This window comes from Odocoileus virginianus, chromosome 33 (assembly GCF_023699985.2).
Source record: "Odocoileus virginianus isolate 20LAN1187 ecotype Illinois chromosome 33, Ovbor_1.2, whole genome shotgun sequence".
NCBI classification, from domain to species: Eukaryota; Metazoa; Chordata; class Mammalia; order Artiodactyla; family Cervidae; genus Odocoileus; species Odocoileus virginianus.
This window is the reverse complement of record NC_069706.1, coordinates 20,415,765-20,435,063: the sequence shown is the minus strand read 5'-3', so window position 1 is coordinate 20,435,063 and position 19,299 is coordinate 20,415,765. Positions and strand designations below refer to the sequence as shown.

General features: G+C 49.8%; 2 protein-coding genes across 4 annotated transcripts in view; one reads left to right on the top strand and one right to left on the bottom strand.

Annotated features, from left to right (window-relative positions):
• Positions 1-16,773, bottom strand: part of UBFD1 (ubiquitin family domain containing 1) — a 33,059-nt gene extending 16,286 nt beyond the window's left edge. Inside the window, exons 1-7 of one of the 3 annotated variants that reach the window (XM_020874083.2) lie at positions 16,531-16,758; positions 16,011-16,340; positions 14,490-14,698; positions 11,881-11,946; positions 11,630-11,735; positions 7,416-7,498; positions 1,354-5,040 (exon numbers count right to left, since the gene is read on the bottom strand). In XM_020874083.2, the coding sequence (XP_020729742.2) occupies positions 4,930-5,040; positions 7,416-7,498; positions 11,630-11,735; positions 11,881-11,946; positions 14,490-14,698; positions 16,011-16,340; positions 16,531-16,555 (930 nt within the window). In that variant the 5' untranslated portion in view covers positions 16,556-16,758 and the 3' untranslated portion in view covers positions 1,354-4,929. Of the gene's footprint in view, positions 1-1,353; positions 5,041-7,415; positions 7,499-11,629; positions 11,736-11,880; positions 11,947-14,489; positions 14,699-16,010; positions 16,341-16,530 lie in introns of those variants that run through there. The other 2 variants (XM_070461040.1, XM_070461041.1) reach the window with 2 other exon arrangements.
• Positions 16,774-16,859: 86 nt separating this feature from the next.
• Positions 16,860-19,299, top strand: part of EARS2 (glutamyl-tRNA synthetase 2, mitochondrial) — a 32,288-nt gene continuing 29,848 nt past the window's right edge. The window contains exon 1 of the mRNA XM_020874099.2: positions 16,860-17,096. Coding sequence (XP_020729758.2) covers positions 16,946-17,096 — 151 coding nt within the window. The 5' untranslated portion in view covers positions 16,860-16,945. The remainder of the gene's footprint in view (positions 17,097-19,299) is intronic.

Below are 19,299 nucleotides of genomic sequence, written 5' to 3'. Positions count from 1 at the left end.
GGCAGTCAAATGATTCAGCAAAATAAAGTATACACGTGAAGAGAAGGCAAATGGAGTTAACGTTTTAACAACTGGTCAACCCAGGTGAAAGCACAATGTGGTCACTAGCATTTTTCAACTTTCTGTAGGTTTGAAAATGTACAAAAAAGGGGAAAAAAAAAAAGAAAATGTACAAAAAAGGGAAGACAGCAAGTGATTACAATGAGATAGAGAGGAAAGTGGTAAAAATAGAAGAAACTTGAAAGTTAGGAGTTATAAAATGGGGGGAAGAGTAGGGAGGGGCCTATCAGTAAAGTAAGACAGGCTAATAAGGCTTCAGAATAAAAATAGCCTCGAGAAACTGGAAAAGGCAGAGGTTAATCCCAGCTGAAAACAGCCCAGTGGCGTCGGCAGAGGCCCCCTGGGTGGAAGGCACAGCAACTTCCTACAAGCAGGATGGGCTAGACAGACCACCTCGGACAAAAGCAGGCAGAAGTCCTCCTGCCCTCACGACACTGTGTTTGTGGGGTCCCTGCTGTCGAGTGTTCTGATAGCTACCCAGAGTTGAGAAAATGCCAAGGTGTCTCCCCCCAAAATATGATATGATATTCAGAGTGGAGTTCATCTCATTCTCCGTCTGAGGAGGCTCAATCACCCTACCTGGTTTAAGGAGCCTGCAGTAACAGTTCAGAAGTGCCCTCTATGCAGACAGGAGATTCCCAGGGGGCATCAGGCCACGTACAGCATGGAGCGCAGCCTCCATCCCCATAACAGTCAGAACCTTAAGAATCTAATGGTGTGGTTCAAGGACTATGAGGTAATGGGAAACTGCAAAGAGCCAAGAAGGGACAGAGAGACCAGAACCTTCAGGAACATTTACCAAGTAGGGCGAAGAGAAGAGAGGGTCCAATGGGAGCAGTGCTGGGTCAAAGCCAGTTCTGACAACTACAGTCACTGCTCGTGCCCAGGTCTCTGCTTTCGTCCCGCTGCTGGTACCAGATCTCCCTCCCCCCCCCCCCCCCCCCCCCCCCCCCGGGGTCTCTGTGGCTTGCGGCTGAAGCTGCAGCTCCATCTCAGTGTTTTATCAAATGTGTCCTGGAAGAGTGAGGCCTGGGGCCAGGCAGAGGAGGAAGGCCCTGACAGCGACGTGGCTGACCGCCAAGTTGGGAGCTAGACTAACACGGAGTGCATCGAGTCGGGTCCCTTTATCAACTATTTTCAGCAGGAACAAATGTGGATATACCTAAGAGCCAAACAAGGGAGATGGTAACAGGGTACCCCACAACTGGACAAAAATGACTCCAGGCCCAGTTTCAGTGTCAATCCCCAGTAGAGACCAGGCGCATGAAGAACTGGAAGGAAAAGGAGACGCAATTAATTATCAAACTTTAATTGATAGACTAATCTTACAGGATAAACAATAATAAAACAGCTAGTCAAGGTTACACTTTAAAAAAAAAATTTTCCAGCAGCGCAAATCTAATAGACTAAATACGTTCATCTCCTCCCAAACAGGCATTTGATTAAAAACAAAAACCAGAACAGAGTGTACACCACAAGGAAAACATGGTACTTACGTACATTGTCAAATAAATCTGCAGAACTCGTTAGGAAACAAAGAGAGATTCTTAGAAATTCAGAAAGCAGTAGAACCACCCAGCCTGGCAGGTCAACTGACCAGATGTCAAGCGCACTGGAGGGCTCCTGACCACCTGCGACTTCAGAAAGGCCACCCGGCCCCGCGAAGAAGGGAACAGGTGCCAGTCCTAACTGGCGATGACTCGATCACAAAGCCTGAAGACAAAAGGACTATCCTTTCCAAGACAACAGGCCAAGAGAGAAAGAGGCGCCCTCAGAGGACAGGGTGGAAAGTGAGCTGGCCTTGGCACACGGGGTCCTGCCTCCGGCAAAGGGGGCGGGCCAAGTGTGAGCGCCCGGGACCCTTCCTCCAGGCACCTGATGAAAGGGAGAGTAAGAAGGCAGCCCCTTCCAGCTAAAATCCGGCAACTGAGTGGCGAAGGGAGTCTCCCTGGCCATCATGGAAAGCAGGAGCCCACAGAGGCCTCACCTGGCCCACCACGTCCGCGATACAGCAAAGTGCACCCTTAGCTCAGCTTGACTTTCATTTTACAAAGAGCTGACGATACTTGCAAAAGGCCCATCATCGATTAAAACCGAATACCAAATAGTTGAATACTGAATACCAAAGAGTTGGAGCAAGTCTCGAGACCATCTCTGAGTTTTCTGAAAAGGCTGACTGAAGCAGAGCTAAGGGGCAGGGACACCTCCTCACTACTCTGCCACGTGGCGGAGGGGAGGGAAGGAAAGGCTTGGTGTCCTGTGGACAGGCTGCCAGCTCCAGGAGAGACAGCAGCCTCACCCGCCTGCCCGCCCTTGGAGCCCTGCGAGGGGTCCTGCCCCCGACGAAAGCAGCCCAGGCCGCCCCCTCCCCAGCGAGGACTCGGCGCGGGGAGAACCCTGAGGGAGAATGAACCCCGTGATGCTACCGAAGGGGAAGGAGCGTCTGAGTTTGCTAACACAGATTTAGTCAGTACATCCTGGACCGTAAGAAGATGACGACAAGCCCGCTCACGGGCCGAGTGACAGACTAGTGAGCGCTGCTGGGACCCAGGCGCGGCTCTAACCAGACGCCCCCCCCCACCCCCGGTGGCTCCTCTGCTCGCCGGGGCTTCCCGCAAGGTCTCCACATGGACGGGGCGGCCAGAGCCCAAGACCGGGCCAGCAGAGTTTGTGGGCTCTGGAAAGCAACGCTCCAACAGGTCCACACGAAAAGATGTCATTTACAGTATTTATATAGAAGATCTCCAAGTAAGGAAAAAAGCACCATTTTTACTTCAAATAAAAAGGCTCACACAGGCTTTGGTCCTGTCTTGAGACGACACCCGCCTGAGTGAGAAGCGGTTTGGCCCTTGGGGAGCAGGGAGACGGGACGCACGCTGTCACTGGGAGGAGGGGGCGCCAGGTGGCAGGGTGGGCAGGGGGCAGCCACACGAGGGAGGAACCTGGTAGGAAGGGCCTTGGGGAGCAGCCCCGCGAAACGGGGACAGGACGCCTGCTTCAAGAGTGGGCATGTGGCACTGTCAGGATAAGCCTCCAGGACAGGCAGGCTGGCCAACGGAAAGAGCAGCATTCAAACCGCGATGCCACTCCGCAAGCACGCGAGGCCTGTCAACCGCAGAGCGAGGCTTCCACAAGCAGCAAAGGCGTGCTCTTTCCTCCAGGGACTGTGGGCTGACAAGGACAGAAGAGCTACAGGTACTGCTCCTTTTGCAAGGGGTAGAAAACAGGCCGTCTCCTGGATGCTACACTTCCCAGACAAACTTGTGCCCCCCAGAAAAGCGAGAGGAGATTTTCCTGCGTATATCTGTAATCTGGCATGGACGACACCACGAAAAGCAAGAGTCGGTCTGGATGGGCTGGATTCTTGTACTACAGCTTAAAAGGGGAGGGAGCGGGAGATCACCATGAACTGGCTCACAAGGAATAGTCATCTTAGGCGAACACATGCTAATACATTTCACAGAAAGAGGGCTAACAGTCTAGAATCCAGAATGTGAAGTTTGGGACATCTCTTGCCAAACCTTACTATGAGGGCCTGCACCAGTGAGAGGAGAATCGCAAAGACAGCAGCAGAGCAACAGCGAACAGCACAAAGGGTATCATTCACCACGAGACTGTCCCTCGTTCCAGAGTCAACCAAACCACTGGGAGGCGACAGAACTTCACGTGGACAAAGGACGTTAAGGGCTAAACCCGGAAGAGGGAGAGCTAATCACGAAAGCCATTTATCCCATTTTCAATGTTAAAATCCATCGGCTAACCCACTAGGTCAGATGACTTCTTGAGAAAGGCAGCATCTCTAAGCCTGGGATGAAGGACACTTGAACATAATGCGTGAGCAGAAGGACCAGATGCAAACGCGTCACTGAAAGAATCGCTGGACTGCTAAAGGATTTCTCAAAACTTCTAACGGAAGGAGGGAGGATCTGGGTCTGTGGCTGTATGGCTGTATAACTGGCTTCCACCGGGCTCCTCGCAGAGGGGCCTGTCGGCACACCCATGCCAGGCTGGGCCTCAAAGCCGAATCAGCGAGGGCTGTAGGCAACGGTCAAAGCGGCAGTGCCGTCTCCCCAGAGATCGGGGCCCAAAGGGCAAGACGTTCAGGCTGGAGTCACCGAGACACACTCTGCTACTCAACAAATACCAGAGCCCGTGTGAGCATCCCGACCAGACCCCTGGCTCTTCCTCTCCTACCATGCATTCACGAGCAGCAGCGTGGCGGGAGGGAGGCCGGGCAAGGAAGTGGTGATGAGGTACGAAAGGAGGAACTGACATCTTTGGGTTTTCAGAAACAAAAATTCCCATCTAGGAAGTGAGAAAATAAAAAGGGAAAGAATTCATTCTGAATCAGTGGACAGAGAAATATGGCTTACTAACCCCCACATTTTGCATACAATTTTATATGAAAAAGGAAAAAAAAACCCACCCCCAACTCATCACAACGCAGTCCAAATGTTTGCAACCAAAGAGTTATGAAAATATTTCAGGTGAAATCACTTAAAAAAGAAACCAAAAAACCAGAAAGCTTTTATCATTCCTTTCTAAACACAATTGGTAGATCTACTCTCAAACACACTTAAGAGTATTCCACACAACATGTTCAGAATTCAGATTTATTGATTTCCACCGTATTGACTTTTAAAAATGGTATGAAGCTGACTGCAAGAAAGGGAACCGGTGATTTTAAGTTAAAATTAAGCTAATGGTGAAAGTACATCACCTCTGGCTTCAGTCACCACATCACCTCAGATTGGATATAGATATTTTTGAACAAAGTTCCAGAACTCTGAAATCCAGGGATGCTGCAGGCCTCTCCCAGCAATGTCCTTCACTTTGGGTCAGTCTCCTGGGCCAGAGGTGAAAGTGCTTTCAAAAATACTGCCATTTCCCCAGCACAGTGTCTTTGATTGCATCCACATATTGAGTTGGAACCCAGTACACCCAGTAGTAAGAGGCTTCCGTGGGGCCCAACTGAAACGCCTGGAAGGGAAAAAGGAAAACCAAGCGGTACTTCAGAGGTCGGGAGACTGAGCAGGCAGCACAACAAACAAGGGGAGGCTGAGCAGTGAGCTCATTATTTGGGAAAAAACAAAACGACTGTGCACATGGGAGCATTCTCCTGTCAGAAACAAATGAGTAAATAAAACAGAAAAAGCTGTGGGAGCGTTAGGCATAGCCGACCCTAAAGCAGTGGTTCCCAAACTCGCATGTGCGGCAGGGCCAGCTGGGCGCTTGTTAGATCAGACTGGGGGCTCCAGCCCTGAGACTTCCTGATTCCAGAGAGCTGGGGGCCTGAGGATCTGCACGTCTAACAAGTTCCCAGGTGAGCTAATACTGCCGACCCAGAGACCAGTTTGAGAACCACTGCCCTAGGCAAACTGCCACACATGCACGAGGAGACAGACAGGAGTGTTGAAAGCAGCACTGTCAGAAATGATAAAAACCTGGAAACCACCTACATATCCATCGGTTAGGGGAACGCAAAATTAAAAGTGACCTACTCATATGAACACTGGATTTACTTTCACAAGGTATGAACTGGATCTAGAGTGAATACAGACAGATCATAATGTCGAGCCAAAAAAAAGCAAGTTGCAGAACGATACATACCATGATACCATTTATGAAAACTGAAAAAACACAAAACAATACTGTATCTTGGTCATGGATACACGTGAAAATAAACGCATAGAGATGGGAAGGATCCACATGATAAATCATGACAAGGGCAAAGGGGAAGGGGAAGACAATGGGGACATATTCACTGTTGATGGACTTTCTTTTATTTAAAACAAGACTGAAAACAAGTTACAAGATATTTACAACAGTCATTTCTTGGTTGATGGATCTATGGGTTTGTTACAGTACTCTTGGTTCTTTTGGGTACTCTTTTAACATTTCTCTAAAAATGAAAAAGCACAGCCACCCTTTTCTAAGGTGAACTGTGAATCTAGTGAAATGGCACCTACAAAGAGGGAATCAATATCTTCATTAAGACAAAGGCCAAGGCACTTAATGGTGCTTAGAAAAGAAAGGGGGCAATTAGAACCCACCTCTGCCAGCAACAGCTCCAGAGAGAAATCGGCATTTAAACAAAAGGCAAAGGCATTAGCCATCCACACCACCTCCTTAAAATATGTCCAAAATGGTCCATGCTACCTGTTGGGAGTTCCTCTCCCCAGACTGAAAACTGTGGCTGTGAACCTTAGGGAGTCAAACTGGTGGGACAAACCTTTCAAAAGGGAATGAAGGGAGGGGCCCAGATGACAATATTAAAGTCCAACTTTTAAAACAGAGAAAATAACCGAGCAGGTGAAACCGATCACCTGTAATCCTTTAAGGACTACACAGAGACTAGCCCGAGGGCCTGGGAGGAGCCTGAGTCATCACCACCTCTACCAGGAGGTACCCAGGGCTGCACTGCCAGCCCCGCACAGGGCAGCACGCGGGACAGACTGGCTGGCTCCCTAGAGCCAGGGGCCCGCCACCTGCCGAGAGAAGGGTCACAACTGGATACGCCCTCTTCCGGGAGTTTCCAACACCTCCCTCTACGCCAACTCTGTACGCCAGCCAGCGGCCACTGCTCCTGGGACGGGGGGCTGACATTGCTACCGCACGGTCGCCTCCTCAAACTGAGCAGGGCGGGAGGCCCCACTTGCACCCTATCTGCTCAGGTCTCATCCCTGCCACAGCGACTTTGGAGCGAGGCGGCCCAACCTCACTTTTAAAGCAGCCCCTTCACCAGCGCTGGGAGAGCGGAAGGGCCGGCCTCGCTGCTCAGGCTGCTCGTTCTGCTCTGCCCTGCAGACCTGGGGAACGTCTCCAGAGGCTCTGTCTGCGAAGAGCAGCCGTTCTCCTGAGCGCAACTCCAGGCAGAACCCGGTCAAGGCCCCACCCTCCCCTCCTCGGCCTCTCAAGGGCAGCCCCCCGAGGTAGGCACCTCGTGGCAGAAGGGGGCAGCCTGGTGCCCTCACAGACGCCAAGGCTAGTGGGAGGTTCTGTTTCATACCCGAGACAAAACTTAAAATGAAGACCCACAAGCCATTAACCTCCTCTTTGCATTTATTTTCCTGGTCTAAAAACAAAATATTACAGATATGAGAGACTCTCAAGAGATAAAAATGTATCCCCTTTAAACTGCGTGAAGGTGGTGGGTGGAGCAGGGTTGGGGGGGGTTGCTTGCAAAATCAACAGAACTAGGAGTAGGTCAGGGATTAAGTTCTAAGAATTGGAAGACAACAGGAGGATCTCAAGACTGTTGTCTTCTCAACACTGAGCTTTCTCCTCAGTGAAGAGCCTCTCCCTGCTGGAGGGGCGGAAGCGGGAGTCAAGTGCGCGTGAGGCCGGCTACTTACCATCATGTGGTAGTCCTCGTGTCCTTCGATAGGCTCACTGACCACATTTTTAATGGAACCCATGGGCAATTTCTCAGTCCGCTCTAAATTGAGAGGAATTACAGAGATTATTAAAGGCCCTCCCCACCCCAGGCTCTACTCCTGTGACTCAGCGGTCCCTTCTCAGGGCTGACGGCTGGGGGCCCACCCCCCACCCCCACCCTCCAGGGACAACAGGACAGCATTCTGGTCAGTGCGCCCCAAGCACTGTTTGGGAGGTGGGGACTTCCTAGGAGCAAATGGGGAAGAGAGATTGGCAGGTGTGCATTAAAGGTTTCCGAGAGTATAGATAGAGCTATCCTGGCATTACTGTGTGGAGCCTGATGACTGACAAATACCCAGGAAACTCCCCTGCACCCTTTTCACCAAGCCCAGCCCTGGCTGAGGTCTTAGGTGCCTGGGACAGTCACAGGGACCAGGAGGAGGCAGCAGTATCCCCCTGCTACTTGTACAGGAAGGGGGCTGCTTGGGGTTTTAAGACCAGTTTCTATCCCTTGATACTGCCCACTCCCCCTCCCAGCCCCTTCCCTCCCAGTCTCCCACCCTGATCCTGCTCACTCCCCCTCCCTCCCAGTCTCCCATCCTGATCCTGCCCACTCCTCCTCCCAGCCCCTTCCCTCCCCAGTCTCCCACCCCTCCAAACACACACACTTGAACAAGTTCTCTGAGAAGTCCATAACCTCTTCTGGTTAACTTTCAGGATGTACTTATCACATCGGGTCAGAAGACCTTCTGCAGCAAGTTTAAGGATGGCAGGTAAGAAAGAGGAGGCAGCGAGGCATGCCTGGAGTGACAGGAGACTGGAGACAAGCAGCAGGACGGGGTGGTGGCGCCTGTGCAGCAAAACCGCTGCCCAGAAGCAGCAGACACCTCAGGGGCAGGGAGTTTCCGCAAAAGCTGAAACCATGCTGGAAAAAACTCACTACAGGCTTTGCACAAAGCAAAAATCTAAAAAAGAGATAAGCTGACAAAACCCCAGGAATTTAGAGCCCTGGACTGTCATCTAGCTGGTGGCTTGAGACATGTAACTTCTATCCTACAGGCCTTGGTCTCTGAAAAGGGGCGTGAGGAGATGGGGCCTGAAGATGCTCACTCAGATTTTGACTTTCAGTGGCTCTAATACAGTGACCCACAGGCAGGATCTGACCAGCACTGGTCTTTTCAGATGGAAACTGTTTTAAACATCAGCCATTCTGAATTGTCCAGAGATTTCACACAAAAACATGGACTTCTGGCTTCTCTTGAAAACACGGAAGAGTCAATAATCCTGGGCCCACATTCCTAAGTGACAGCAATCAGCTAGATTAGAGACCTGAGCACCCTACACACAGGGCACATGCTCCCCACGGGAGCTTCATGAGGTCACAGGTCCCATCTCCTGCCTGGAGCTCATTCTTCTCACTCCGCCGGGCCCGAGGCTGTCGGTACTGAGTCCCAAGCATGCTAGCAAGGACAGTTTAAGCCACAAGCAGGAGTCATTGCATGCCACTCCATAAAGCACCCCATTGAGAAAGACGTCAACTAGCTGCTGGGACGGTCACTTCAGCAGAAAGATGAAGCCAGTGGATCGAAGCCAACTCCCAGAACAAGCCGTCCTCCTAGGACAGTGCTTAGGACACTCAGGGTGCAGGACTCCTGGGCCCACAGTGAGAAGAAAGCTTGAGGGACCCTGACACCACCGCCTGGGTGGGAATGGAAGTCCTAGCCCTGGTCACCCTTTGAAGATGTGCATGTTCAAAGCCAGGTTCTTTAATGAGGCTGGTGAGCCATGAGGCTCTCAACAGCTCTGAACCCCGATCCACCAAATTCTTCCAGAACTCTGCATTAAGGCCATAGCAGAAAGGTGGCAGCTCCTACAAGCTGAAACAAAACCTCTAACACACGAAAGGGAAGCTGTCATTAGCCCCAGCAGATCTGTCATTGTTTCCTATAGAACTTTACCACCTGGAAACATTCCCTAGGAACCAACAAAGGCTTACACACTCAGTCCTCATCCAGTTCCCCTACCTGCACCCACCCTCCCGGCCAGCAGCCTTGATCCCGGCCTCCCAGAAGGCTGCAGGAGTGAAAGTGCAGGCCAAGGAAGAGGCAGGGTTCCGGCAAGTTTGCCGATGATGGAGAACTAAGCCAACTGCCCTGCAAGGCATGAGTAAGTGAGGATCTGACAGAGGTGGGGCAGCTCATGACTGAAGAAAACTGATGATGTGCCAGGCTCTGTGGAAGAGAATGACCTACAACAGAGTTCAAAAGTCCCTGGGAAGACTGGGACAGCCCTTAAGTTTTATGCATAACTTGCCTTGCCCATGTAGTGAGAGTCAAAAGTGAAAAAGAAGACTGGGGCAAGGAATCACAAAATTGTTAGAAAACTCAAGTATCTTGGTGGTTTAGGTCTTTGTTCATTTTAAGAATCAGGCTTGGGTTAAAAATGAGAAACCTACTTTCACATTTTAAGATGATTAAAATCTCATTCCCCATCACTCCTGCTCCAATTATTTTCCCTAAAACTTTGGTCCCATTTTGGGATTCTCTGGTGACTCAGATGGTAAAGAATCTGCCTGCAATGCGGGAGACCTGGGTTCAATCCCTGGGTCTGGAAGATCCCCTGGAGAAGGGAATGGTAACCCACTCCAGTACTCTGGCCTGGGGAATTCCATGGACAGAGAAGCCTGTTGGGCTACAGTCCGTGGGGGTGTAAAGAGTCGAACACAACTGAGCAACTAACACCTCCTTGGCCCCATTTTAAGCAGAATCACAATAAATGGCCTGTCCCTGAAACCAGCTAACCTTCACAATGCAGGCCACCATACTTCTCTTTACATTTACCTCCAACACTGAATACCTACACTGCTGGCGAGAAACAGGTAAACTGGGCATGTCTGGTTCCCTCCAGGAATCTGATGGGGGACAGATAAGTCTGAGAGTAATGAGTGCTCCAGGGATAAAGCGTGTGCTCTGTGAACAGAAGCGGCAGCAGCTCATTTATGGGGGGCGGGCGGCGGGGGTGAGCTATCAGGGAAGGCTTCCTTAGAAGAGCATGTTTAAGTAGGACCTTGGAAGATTTTTGTTAATAACAGGATCAGGAAGCAGGCATCCTGGGCAAAGGCCCAGCATGACCAAAACATGAGCTGTGCAAAGCATGGTGGGAAGCTCACGGAGTGATGCAGCTCAAGTACGCAGCACACAACAGGGCAAGTGGGGCAGGAAGCCAGGGCAGAAATCTAAACGTGAACCCCACGGGTGAGAATACTGGACACTAGGTTGAGGCATCTGAACTTGGCCTTAAAGAGCCCAAGGTTTTTGAGCACAGGAACCAGTGAGGAAAAAGCAGTGTGGAAGATGGGCAGGACAGACGAGATCACAGATGGGGCTGGCATAGAGGTTAACTTGCTTTAACGAAGTTCACAGATGCTAGGAATCAACAGGCACAATAAAGCGGGAAAGAAAGAGACACAAATAATTCCGGAATGTAACTGACAAGACTCTGAACCATCTGGGGGAAGGGAAAGGGAGGACAGTCAGAGACACCTCCCAGCAAACATCATGCCTGACTCCCGGACCCAGGCAGGGCAGGTGGGGGACAGCAGGGGGCAACCAGGCAAGGAGGGAAGGCAGGTCCTGAGTCCAGGCAGACTCTGATCTACAGGGGCCAGGCAGGTGACGCACAGGAACAGCGCCAGCTACAGTAAAAGACGGACGGGACAGTGAGGACTGCAGCACGGTCCACCTGCAACGGCTACTTGGCTCCAGCTGATCTCTGTCTGCCGCGTGAAAACGTATGTCCAGAACGGCTAGATCTTTTGCTTCTTTTCAAGAGAAGCCAAAACAAAAACGGAACAAACCAAAAAACCCTCATCCAGTGAAATCTCCTGATTTTCACAGACTGTGTGTAAACTCAGAAAACTCTCGTCCACAGACAGGACCTGGCCCTCAAGCCACACGTTTGGAACCTCTGGTTCTGGCTACAACTGAAGAGCCAATGTTTGATGAATGTTTAATGGACTGAAAAGAACGAGGGAAGAGGGCCCAAACAGAGGCGAGCATCAAAAAGCAAAATCGAAAGCATGCAAAGCACAGTGGAGAGACAGACTCCAGACTGAGGTGCAGAGGTGAACCGAGCCCAAGCCCTGCTGGGTGCCAGAGGCAGCGAGCCAGGAAGAGGAGAGGGCAGCCCATACCTTTAGTGCCGATCCACAGCTGGTCTTGCTCTAGTTTAAAGGTAAGCCTCACTTTCCCTCCAGACTTGTTGTACATGCCAGATAATGGCACAGCCGGCAGGCGCTCCTGGGGGCACAAAAGCGCGGTGAGAGAGAGGAACCAGTAACACGGCGAGGCAGCAGAAGACAGGAGCTGAGGACACAACTGCAGGAACCTCAAGAAAGCAGAAGTGGAGCCTGTTTCAGAATGCTCACAAAGGAGCTTGGCTTACCTGAGCACCCTTAACAGACGGCATCACGTCTTCAGGTTTTCCTTTATCCAACACTTTCCTGTGTTGCTATAAGTCAGAAAAAGATAATTATATGAAACAGCTGACTGCATTTCTGTCTTTTACTACTTCTTAAAAAACAGGATGAAGCAAGCCTTAACATTTTGGCTCAAAAGCTTGTCCTGACTACAGATTATGGGCCCTTGACAGTACATGGCAGTGCTGTCCAGCAGAAATGTCTGTGATGGGAATATTCTGTATCTGTGTTGTCCAAAACAGTAGCCGAGACCACTTGTGCACTTGAAATGTGGCTAGCGTTAAGAAATGAATTCTTAATATTACTGAATTTTAATCAGCCACATGGGACTACCATAGTAAACATCAAAGCTTTAGAGCAATCAAGCTTTCCAGATTGCTAATTCACATAAACTCGACTTCCTTCTCTCCCTCCCTCAAAATCACCATTGAGAAGACTACACAGCTAGCTTAAGGAGAGCCACAAAGGGTGCTTGCTCTCCTGGCAGGTACAAAATGGGGACAGCCATTTCTGCCAACTCAAACTCACACAGAAACCTGTAAGGATGTGACAATCAGGTTAGCTCCCTAGAAGGGACATTTCTTCAACAAATGGAGATTCAGCCCACTGCAGAAATCTTTCCCACTACCCCACCCTCAACCGAGCTAACCAGAAAGCTCAAGAGCCACTTTTCCAAAGAGAAATGTTAACTACTCTACAGCCTGACAGTAAGCCTAACTCCACTCCTTCCTCAGGAGTTTGAAGCGGCTCATAAAGGGTTCTAATTAGGCACATGGCCCCTGAAAACTGCTCTGGTCTGGCCCAAATGCCTAAGTCTTGTTTCCTTTCCATCTGTGGCTTTAGAGGTACAGTCACTGTCTGGTCAAGCTAGAATTGTGGGTAATGAGTGGGTAGAGAGTAAACATTTTATTGAATTTAAGTACCAGGTGGCCACAAGCCAGTTCAAGCCCTCACTAGCATGGCGGAAACCCTCTGGTTAGGAATAACTACAAAAGTGCCAGACCACTAACAAAAGGTCACTCTACATATCAGCCCCAGATTCTTGAACAAGCTGATGAAAAGCTAGGAGAATGGGTCCCTCTCATTAGGCCACCTTATGTCTCATAACCGGCATCAATGGAACAAAGCTGTGTGGCTTAGAAGTTTAATTTGACTCATACATCCCAAGTACCTTTTGAAGAATTTTCCCTTCACTGTGGAGAACACTTCTAAGCCTGTTAAGCTACCATTAGTAACTCAAAACCTATATTTAAGAAGTCTGTTATGCTCCAAAGGCGTGACCAGGGGAAAGACTCATGTTTGACATGTTCCTTTCTGACAATTTCTTATGTCATGGCAAAGGAAGATAGGAAAATGGAAACGAACTCAACTGGTTCATATCACCCCATATCTGGAGGGGAAAATGTCCAAATAAATACCTTTTAGATGTGAACAAAAGTTTACAACCCCTTATCTGAAACCCTATGGACAAATGTTTTGTATAAACATAATACAGTTTTAAAATACATTACATGATATTCTTTGCAGGGGTCTTGGAAAGCACCTGTCACCAAACGTGTTAACATTTCTAGGGTAAAACATGACCATCGATGCTAATTCTGGTCGGGTGTTGCTGCCTAATCTATAAGAACACTTTTGGTTTTCAGGCTTGGGCTTCTGGTAGCACATAAAAGGGATTATAACCTGTAACCCAAAACTGTGTGTCACACTGTTGGCCGTGTGCCTTGATGCCTAAGGTCACTAAAATTAATGTTGGTCAAGGTCAGTCTACTCTCCGCAGGATACAGGTTGAGTTGAGAATATCTATTATCCTGGAACACAGTAAGGGTGTCCAGGAGGCTCTGTAACTACAAGCGCAGTTTGCTGGGTGATAAGATCGCAAGTGACCGTTCTTTCAACCAGTTCTCTCCACAGTGAAACACTCTTACTTTTCCCAGTTGCAAAAAAGAATCTGAATGGCTACAGTGAGCACAAAACAAGGCTGGATCTCTTCAATCTGAAACAAGCAACAGAGCATGTGAAAAATCAGACCCCCATTTTATGACCAGGAAGGAGGGAAGAAAGAAAAAAATCAGGGTAGTTATCTTCCAAGTCAGCTTCGTTTGGCTTCCTGAAACAGCCAGTTTCAGAGGGACTGCTGAAAGCTACTGATTTCCCTACCTATGGAGAAAAAGGCTTGTTGACTTGGGGGAAGCCACAAGCCAAAAAAAACAAATATAAGCATTTGTATGAAATGGAGGATTAATTCTAATAGTGGCACTTTTCTCTGGTGCTAAATAGGAGAGAAACCCGCATCTGTTTCCTTGCAATACCTGGTCTGAAGCCTGCCTTTACAAAGGCCTCATCCTAAAGTAAGTAGACTTGAGACACACTGACCCGCCAGACGAGACAAAGATGCAAATCTCAGGTAGTTGTCACCTCCACTCAACAGCCAGCTGCACCCAACTGCTGCCATAAATTTCCATCATGGGCCCTGTCCGAAAAGGAGCTTATTCTAGAAAGGAGACAACCAGCCTAGGCTTGAGAAGACAAAGCCTCACTCTTCCCAGGACCAACAATCACACAACAGACTCACTTTCTGCCTGCAGAGGGGCTCCTTCTTGTTTTCTTCGGCCTTTGCGTCCTGCTGGGCAGCATCTTTGGGCGTGTTTACTGCTAAAACATCATTTATCGTGGAGCCAACCACCATGATCTTGGCCCCGCTGGTCACTTTTATCTCTCTCAATGTCTTATCCTCAGGGACAAGTCCCTTATACATGACTTTCTGCATGGCAGGCGGGAGACCTTGGGAAAAGGCAGAGGACAGTGCAAAAAAGAAATGAAAAATATTCTTTGTACAACAGACCCGTAAACGAATTCTGCTTTATTGCTAATCACTGTTGTGCACTTAGGCAATTTACAACCTCTCTGAGCCTCCAGAATGTCATAAGAGTGATGACAATAGTTCCTTCTGTATGGATTTGCTTTAAGGACTAAGAGATGGAACAAATATAGAGCATTTAGTGCAGCACAAGGTATTAAGTAACCGATCAATGTGTGTGCTCAGTTGTGTCCAACTCTTTGCGACCCCGTGGACTGTAGTCCACCAGGCTCCTCTGTCCTTGGAATTTTTCAGGCAAGAACCCACTGGAGTGGGTTGCCATTTCCTCCTCCAGGGGATCTTCCCAACCCAGGGATCGAACCTACATCTCTTATGTCTCCTGCACTGGCAGGTGGATTCTTTACGACTAGCGTCATATCAGGGCTTCCTTGGTGGTTCTGTTGGTAAAGAGTCTGACTGCAATGGAGGAGACCTGGGTTCAATCCCTGGGTTGGAAAGAGCCCCTGGAGGAGGGCATGGCAACCCACTCCAGTATTCTTGCCTGGGAAATCCCATGGACAGAGGAGCCTGGCAGGCTACAGCCCACAGGGTCTCAGAGAGTTGGATACAAGTGAGCGACTACACCTACCTATCTAGTGCCGTATCAGGTATTATTCCTTCCAAGTAGTTCCTCAACCACCCTGTGACTCAAATATTAAGTGAATGCTCACAAATATCACGGATACAGAAACCAATAAGGTTTCTGTTTTTATGGAGCTTACAGGCTACCCAGAGAAAGCTTAAAAAGGAAATCATTTCAAATGGAAAACTGCTGTAAATAAGATAAATCTACGTAATAGGAGCTTCTGTGAAGGGGCCAGCGTGATAGCCACCAGCAGTGTTTCCCAAACTTCCCTTATTAGAATTACCTGAAACATTTACTAAAAATAATTCCTGGCCACATTCCAGACCCACTGACTCAAACTCTCCAGGGGGAAGAGCCTAGAAGCCGTAAACTTAACAAATGCTTTAGGTGATTTTATTAGAGATGTTAAAAACAGGAGTTGGAAACTTGGGCCTAAGAAGCAGAGCTGGGCCTGAAACCCAGCTCAGCAGATCGGCTCTGATTTTGGCTCTCATTTTCCCCATCTGAATAACGGGCACATTACTACTTACTTCGGCAGGCTGTTGGTAGCACTGAGAAAACTGATGTAAGAACACAGGCAACAAGATACCTAGCACAGCATAACAGTGGGCAGGTGCGGCAGGGAAGGCTGTCAGCGCCACGGGGATTACCTGTAATTGAGTGAATCTTCTGTTTCAGCTCGGAGCCCGTGCTGTCCAGGGGAAACTTGACGTCGTGTTTAGTCTTGTTCCAGATGATCTTCAGGTCCACCAGCTCCCTGCCCGCACCGCCGCCCGCGTCCTCGCCATTGCTGACCGAGGCCTGGGCCGCGGGGTCCCCAGGGGGCTGGGCCGGGGCCGGCTGCAGACTACCTCGCGCGGCGCTGGAGTCCTCGGCCGCCGCCCCCGCCGCGGCTTCGGCCTCCACGCAGTTGAGGGACCGCGCGGGCGCCTCGGTCGCCACGGTCTCGGCCTCCGTGTCCATGCCAGTCTCCTCCATGCCTGCAAGGGGTTTAGAGGGTGGACGCTCGCCGCGGGCTGGGCCTGGAACCAGACTCTGCGCGGGAGCCGCCGGACCAATGTGCCCCGGCAGGGTTACTGCCCCCCCCCTCCCCGTGCCGGGCCACGTCCCCTAGGAGCGCCCGCTTCATTCCGGCCCGACCCGGGCGCCCGCCACCCCCTCCACACTCACCATCCGGGGCTCCGGCCGCCGCCATGATGATTGTGTACAACACCCACCGCTCCCGCAGAGGCCGCCGGGAAAAGGCGAGCTGGCTGAGATTGGCCCCCGCAGCAGCCCCTAATCTTGCACAGCCTGGCCGGAAACAGGTGGAGGTTTCTATGGAGACCCGCCTCCTCCGCTTCCCCGGCCCGGCCCCTGCCACGCTTTAGCTTTCGAGAACCGAGGGGGGCGGGCCCGGGAAATCGCCCGCTTGCTGGGCTCTGCCCCCTTGAGGCCGAGTGGGGCCGCAGTCTTGGGAAGGGGGCGTGGGCTTGCAGGCTAGGAGGCCTGCGCCTTTAAGGGGCGGGGTTGCACCGTCTGTAGCGGAAGCGGATTGGCTGGGAGGAGTCTCCGGAAGTGATGCACGGAGAAGCCCACGTGTGCGATGCCACCCCACATGGCGGTGCTCCTGAAGAGGTTGCTGCATCCCGGGAGGTCCCCGACTGCTTTGGGCCGCCTCATGGGGCGGCGCGAAGCCAGCCTGGGCGCTGATCCCGGGGCTGCGGTGCGAGTGCGGTTCGCCCCCAGTCCCACAGGTAACCTTGGCGGACGTGACGCTGCAGGCCGAGGCCCACCGTCTCTTGCCCGCCCCCCAAACATTCCGAACGAATCCCTTCCGGTGGAGTCGGACTGGCGGGCAGTGAGACCTCATTGTACGAAGATAGAAATATGTTTACGAGCGAAAATTATTCGCATTGCCAGGAATTCGTGCTTATCGTACTGTACCATTTCTATGGGTTCCTTTTTTCTTGTGTATTCAGCAAATGTTTATTGACCTGTAACGGTCTTGGAGAAAGTAGGGTCCCTGCTCCCAAGAAGCCTACACTGGTAGTGACTGCTACAAACATGTACAAAAATAACCGTAGTTTTAAACAGTCGCATGTGTCATGCAGGACGTGAAGCAGTGTAGGGGACAAGGAGTTAGGTAGGATACTCAAGAATGCGTTGCTGAGGAGGTGCCATGAGGGTTGAGAACCAAGTGACAAGGAGCTAGGTACCTGAAGCCAATACAAGGAACCTTCTGGGCAGAGGAGGTTGGAGGTACAACGGTCCTGTGGTTAGTGTTGGAGCTTAGCAAGCCAGCGTGAGGCAGGGACCCGTTGTGTACCCTAGTGGCCTCCCCCCTAGTTCCTCAAATTCGTTTCCATCTGAGGCAACCTCCTACCCTCTTCACAAAAAGCACACCTCTAGTTCTAAACTCCTGGGTCCCAAAGCTACCATTGTTATAACATCCCAGCTGCACAGGATGACAAGGATATTTCTTGCCAGGCACTATAGTGTAGAGCCTGCTCCTCAAACCACCCCTGGGTTTGACTCACTTCTGATTTCCAGTGAATTACTGATTAATACTTTTATAAAATCCATATGAAAAAATTACTAGAAATTGAAAGTCTGGAAAGCATACAAAATATGAGACTATTGAATTCAACAGATGTAAAATTATTCTGTCAAAATGCTCTCAGTTTCTAAGCGTTTACTTGCTATTTCTGTACCTACTTGGTTGTGAACTGCTGACAGTTTTCAGACAAGCTTTGGTTTGGGTGCAAAGGCCTGGGATTGATTGGGTGCAGATTTCTGGTTTTGCCACTTGAACAAAACATTGAAACTCTTGAGTTTTGACATCTGCCAAATAGAGCTGATAACAGTACCTGCCTCATCATTTGAAGTAATCCAGCTGAGGCACTGGAAAGGTGTGGTACCTCGTGGAAAGCACTTAACAAGCAGAAGCCTCCTTTATGATGATCTTAAGTCTTGTTTCCTTGCTGATTTGCTGGAAAAGCCCATATTAGCAAGGCGATTGACTGCAGACAGAAAAATATAGATCATTGTAATAGCTAAAATTAATGGCATACTCTGATCAGCATTTATGCCGCACAGTAATCTTGCAAGGAAGGTTTCTATTTTTTGTTGTCAATCTCTCTTAACAAACTAGGAAATTGAAGCTCATAAAAATCAAGTAGAATGTTCTAAGGAAGCAGAATTTGAATCAAGATCTGTAAGAGGTCTTGGTTTCAACTACTCAACCCATGTCTTCTATCTTGGGGAACTCTGGTTTTGTGGTATCCTTGCAATAATTAGCTGAAGGCCACCTATATAATCAGTGTTGAGCTGGAGTCTGCCTGATCCCAGAGGAGTGTTTCCTGTTTCATGCAGGCGCTAGTACCTGAAGATGCAAATGAGCTCATTGTGAAGACAGCCGTGACCTGGTCCAAAGAAGGCGGGGTAAAGGGAGGAAATGACAACCATGGGAAAACTGTTTAGTCTAACTATTCAGTCAGGAATGATGAAAAAAGTAAAGCCTTTAAAGAGTTTAAACTTGGGTGGAGAAATACAGTGGAATCGAATATTAGTTTTTATTAGTATCTAAAGACTGCACTTAGAGCGTCAAGTAGTCAAAATTCAAAATGTGTGATGTGGTTAGTCTGTACAGGGCATAGAGGGTATGTGCAAAATGTAATTATACAGTATTTTCAATTAGCAAAGTTTTTTTTTTTTTTTTTGCCCAGGGACCTCATTGAATTTGCATAAATGAAATACATGTGTGAAGTGGCTTCAGTGACTAACCATCTGTTTCCCCTTTGGCTGAAACTTGGTCTCAAGGCAAATCTCAAGAGTGGAACAATGGGTGCAGGTGGGGAGAGCTGGAGCCGTTTTACAAAATGATATGCTCCAAAACCTGGGTGTTCTTCCACTTCCAGGATGAGGGTAAATGAGTCAGCCACCCCAGTCCTCTTCTGT